General features: G+C 35.2%; 1 protein-coding gene across 1 annotated transcript; it reads right to left on the bottom strand.

The window, feature by feature from the left end:
• Positions 1–1,396: 1,396 nt before the first annotated feature.
• LOC132042950 (cold-regulated 413 inner membrane protein 2, chloroplastic-like) lies at positions 1,397–2,891 on the bottom strand. Its single transcript, XM_059433458.1, has 2 exons — positions 2,707–2,891; positions 1,397–2,323 (listed from the first exon to the last, which is right to left on the bottom strand). The coding sequence occupies exons 1-2, from the start codon at positions 2,871–2,873 to the stop codon at positions 2,203–2,205; spliced, it is 288 nt and encodes a 95-aa protein (XP_059289441.1). The 5' UTR covers positions 2,874–2,891; the 3' UTR covers positions 1,397–2,202.
• Between the last annotated feature and the right edge of the window lie 2,107 nt (positions 2,892–4,998).

Below are 4,998 nucleotides of genomic sequence, written 5' to 3'. Positions count from 1 at the left end.
CATATTATGAATCTTTTTAAAGATCAAAAGACTTGGGCCCAAAAAAGAAACTTAATGTGCACTAGACTCTAGAAAAAGGAGAATGCAAAAAGTAAATCCCGGGAAACAAAAAAACTAATTTTACATGGCAGGAAAAAGTTACAGTCTATAAAAAGGACTTTACATTTCCAAATTTCCGTTAACATTTTCCCAAACATTTGGACACCCCATGTGGGTCCCACATAGCTCAGGGCTGCTGGCCGCATTATTTAAGCTCAAAATTAGCCCAAACTAACTATAGAAATTCACAGGGCTTCACAGCGTGTTACGCAACCAAGCTAATGTGCTAATGCCAAGGGCCAATGCTTTCTCCTTGTTGATGATTCTAACCAGTGTGCTACCAGAAACCCGTTTTTCATATACACAGCTCTGAGAAGATTTAGCTTGTACGTAAGCCTGTAAGTGACCCTTAATCATCTGATAGTCTAAGAAGCTTTGAAAGTCTAAGTTGCAGACTTGCACACATGAGGATAAAATAAGAGAAAGTTATATCAGATGGTTTAGCCATGTCTTGCACTCGTCAACAGATGCCATCGTGTGATTATTGAAAAGAATAGACCTAAAATCATAAGGAAGGGAATATGATCTACATAATCGCTGGTGCATATCAGAAATCTGTGAGAAGAATAGAAAAGTTGCATCTATATTTGAATTGGGAAATGGTATGATGATCAAATTTTGGCAGGATTACTGGTTTAGTCACATCCCTCATAAGGAGGAATTTCCAAACTTATTTAGGTTAGATCACGTCCTCATCGAGACATTGTAGAATTGTCTATGTAGAGAAAATAACAAGTGGAGTATTCCATGAAGTGGAGATGCCAAGACTGGAAATGGGAGAGGTTTACCTCTTTATTGACAACTGGATTTTAAAAACCTGGATTATTGGAACAGAAGATTACTGAGAAAAGAGGTTTAATTTAAAAAGGGGTGTTATCATAATATCATATGCTACAAAACGGAGCAACAAATGTTGGAATTTGGCCTTAGCAATAAATCTGAAAAAGTAAGGCTCCTCCGAAAGTCTTTTGAATGAAGCATCTGTCACTCCTGATAACCCAAGGAAGAGTATCGGTTTTGTGCAATAAGTGATAAGTTGAGAGAGAAGGATATGTAGGACAAAATCTCTTTTTCCTACACAGTGAGATGACAAATGACATATAGAATATGTTTCTAAATCTATTTGGTATCCAATGGTAATGCCAAAATCCCTTAGAATTACATATTGCAGTTGAATAGGAAAAAGCCACACAACTCTGCAAAAGGTTTGGTACATGCAAGGGCTGATCTACAGTAGCAGCTGGTGTGGGTTCTTGGGAACCCACATCCGCTACCGTAGGTCCTATTATTATGTTGAAAAATATAGTAATGTATAAGTATTTTTAGTTTGGAACCCACAACTAAATGACCCGATCGGTCAATGGCAAACAGGGGACACTTGAAGCAGATTTTGTCCAGATGTATGCGGGATCGATTCCTATTGGACTCATTTTTAAAATTCAAATCTGCTTATTTTTTTCCCCAGCAAAACGCAGTAAGAGACTGTAGCTTAGTAACCCATGTTTCCTTTCTTCTTTTTTCTTTTTCAGAAAAAAAAAATTACAAAATCAACTAAAAAGAAATCAACTAATAAAATTACATGTTTCCTTGGTTGTAATTTATTTTTCTGGGAACCCACAACCTTAAAATCCTGGATCTGCCTATGGGTACACGATCCCATAATGCATAGTTTTGGCCCTTATGTAGGGAGAGAGGAACTGGAGGTGCTCTAGTGGAGTTTCTGAAGCTAATCACATTTTGAATCTTCCTGTTTGAATAATGCAGACGCTTTGATGGACTTCATATGCTCCCTACAACTTCAGATAGGGGCTCAGGGGCTCTTTTTTATACTTATTTTGTCAAAAAGCATCTCCTTGGTGCTGGAATTCTAATAAAGTTTACTTACTTAATTTAACAAAAAGCAAATGGCTTCGTTTTCTCAAGTCAACTTATAATTCGCCTGTGCTAAAATATATTCAAGCTACACCTACCTCCTGCTATCTACTCCAATTTCACTCGGTCAAAACATGGTAAAAATGGAAAGGAAAAAGATTAATACCCCCATTTTACCAGCAAATGATGAAGCAAACTTAGCAGCAATAAGCATAATGAAGTAAAGGAGACTTACAAAGAGGAAATAGCACAGACCCACTGTAGATTTCTAGGAGCAAGAGCTGCAGAAGCATAACAAACCACTCCTCCACTTCTCTTCCTCTTCATCTCTCCACTTAAATCAATTGAAACTCTGTTAAACAACAAGAAGAAATAAACCAGTGAAAACCCCATAAGGTGGAAAAATACAGCCGAGACAGTTCATCCATGAAATAAACCAGTGAAAACATCAAATTTGGAAAATCCATCAACAAAAAAGAAGGGTAAAAGATCAAATCTTTGAAAACACCAAAATTGAAGGAAAAAAAAAAGCCCATAGAAGGGAAAAAACACCAGTCTTTTTTTTTTTTTTTTGTGTGTGTGTGGGGGTGGGGGGGGCATCAACTTTCAAGAACCCCACAAAAAAAAAAAAAAAAAAGAACTTGGGGAGAAACCATGAAATAAAAGGGGAAAAATAAACCAAATTTGACATGATTCACATATTGAATCATTCAAATAAACGAAAATCCAATTTACCTGAGAGGGTTATAGCAAGAAAAACTGGAACTTGGCTGCAACTTTTGCTGAGAAATCTTAGTCTGATGAGATTGAGGAGATCTCAAAGCGCATATCTGCTGCTTATTGTATGAAGCAAAATGGTGTGTAGGAGAAGACAGAGAAAGAGAAAGAGAAAGGGACATCATTTTCTATCTTTCTTCCTTTACTGTTATTTGCTTTATGAAGACAAACAAAGTGGAAATGAAGACTCGAGAAAATGGTGATGGGAGGGAGTGAGAGTGAAAGTATACACTATCATATATCATATGTACAAGAAATGGTGTGCCACTTGTCAAATAGTGAGCATTCTTAGCTGGACAGTGTGAGATATTTGACAACTGTACCTCGTTTGGATTCATTGTATGTATGATTGGAGTTTGAAGATTTGCTCTTCGCTATTTTTAAGCGTACACCTGCAAAATGGCATTTTTTGTGGGAGATTTTTATGCTCAAGTCACTATAACACCACGTTTTTTATATTTTTTGAAAGAATTCATCTTTGCTTTATTTTTTTTTATATAAAGATAAATACTACTCTCTCAGTTTATTTTAGAAAAGCCGTGACCCCCCCGAATTAACTTTTATGAAGCTGCAGAAATTCCTCAGTCTGTACCTAAATCCAGCTATGATTAAAAACCCCCACCAGCAACCTTTATGCCCACACCCCCTTGTTGTCCACACCTCAATCCGTGTAAACACGCGGCGCACACTCGGTGTAAAAAATCTTGATGTGGTTGTCCACGTATATCCACGCATAATTCAACCCGGACTCCAAGTTACCCATTTATTTTAACTTTAAACTAAATATTAGGGATTTAAACCTCTTTATTCTGCTGTAAATTTCCCAACCCTTCACCGATGGTTTGTCCTCCTTCATGTTCTCCCGAAAATCGAGTTAGGGTTTACTTGTAATGAGCAATTTCTAAGTGATTCGGTCTCTTTTAGGTTATTTTGCGATCTTCTTTAGTGATCACCGTTCTTTAACCGTTGCTTCAATTGTTGTTTTACTTTCAACATTTTTAAATGGCCGAAATTCTTACAAGGTAAGTGATTATCCACTTAAACATACACTTACATCCGTCAAATATATCCCCGTCGTCTAACTTAACCAAAATTTACACAAAATGTTCCTTTAAGTCAGCCAAAATGTGCCCCCATCCGACATACTTAGACTTAGTCTTAAATCAGCGGGAAATTAGGATAAAGTACATTATCACATTACATATCAAACTTAAGCACAATTTCATATACACACAATTTCAAACTTAAGCACAATTAAATGGTGAATTAGATTAGGAAACATTCATATACACACACTTCATTAGGACATCTGATATAAAACATATTAATCTTCTTTAGCAATGCCATAAATAATTGTTAAAAACGTAAATACAACTATCCTTGTGGTGGAAGACGTTTCATTTTCAAAGTTATTTTTACCGATAACTAAACATAACTTAAAAGTGCCCCTCAGTACTTTGAAGTAAAACACAACTAAAAGGCTCTGCCGATCCGTATAACTAAATATAACTAAAAGTCGCTTCTCCGCATATTGACTTACATTTAGAAAAGTATGTTTCGCATCGAGCTTGCATTTTAATCTTCTTACGGACATTGTTCCAACTCAAGGCGAATCTCGCTTTACAAATTAACAACAATTAACATAAGTATGAATTACGACAGACAAGCAACCCAAGCGATATGTCGACTTAACGAATATGAAAGTACTAGATTTTTTCGAATCTGATCTATTAAATTTAAAGTAACCATAAACAAAATGAAATGTTTTTTGGTAATTAAGTTATATCCCCCAAAAATTAACAAAACAATATTTGATTTGGATCCTGTATATATTTTAAAAAAAAAATTGTTTAATTAAACGAAAGTAGTTGTATCTCCGTTAAGACAAGGGGTTGTCCTTAATTTTTTAAAAATTTAAAATCTTCTACCTTCCCAAACCCTAATTGTTGGGAAAGACCATATTAGTTTGGGGCAAAAATTCCTAAAAATAAATTCCACTCAAAGGGGAAAAATTTTTCAAATTTAGCCCCCCGGGGGATCTTTTAAGGAAACTTGTTCGACCCAAACTTTTAAGAAATTTTAAAGTTATGACCCGTAATAAACAAAAAAAAATTTGCCCCCAAAAATTTCATTCAAACTAAAAGTTTTTTTTATCCCAAATAATAAATATAAAAAATTGCCCCCCAAAGAATTAAATTGTTTTTTAAAAAAAGTGATCGACTTTCATTTTAATCTTCTTATGCGTTTTTT

Source organism: Lycium ferocissimum, chromosome 2 (genome assembly GCF_029784015.1).
Source record: "Lycium ferocissimum isolate CSIRO_LF1 chromosome 2, AGI_CSIRO_Lferr_CH_V1, whole genome shotgun sequence".
Lineage (NCBI taxonomy): Eukaryota > Viridiplantae > Streptophyta > Magnoliopsida > Solanales > Solanaceae > Lycium > Lycium ferocissimum.
Note: the sequence above shows the minus strand (reverse complement) of the source record. Positions and strands in the feature narration are given on the sequence as shown.

Excerpts from the sequence above, each read along its gene's own strand:
- LOC132042950 (XM_059433458.1), bottom strand. The coding sequence starts at position 2,873 with ATGATGTCCCTTTCTCTTTCTCTTTCTCTGTCTTCTCCTACACACCAT. Across the intron at positions 2,324-2,706 it reads TCTTGCTATAACCCTCTCAG|AGTTTCAATTGATTTAAGTG; the intron begins GTAAATTGGATT and ends GTTGTTTAACAG.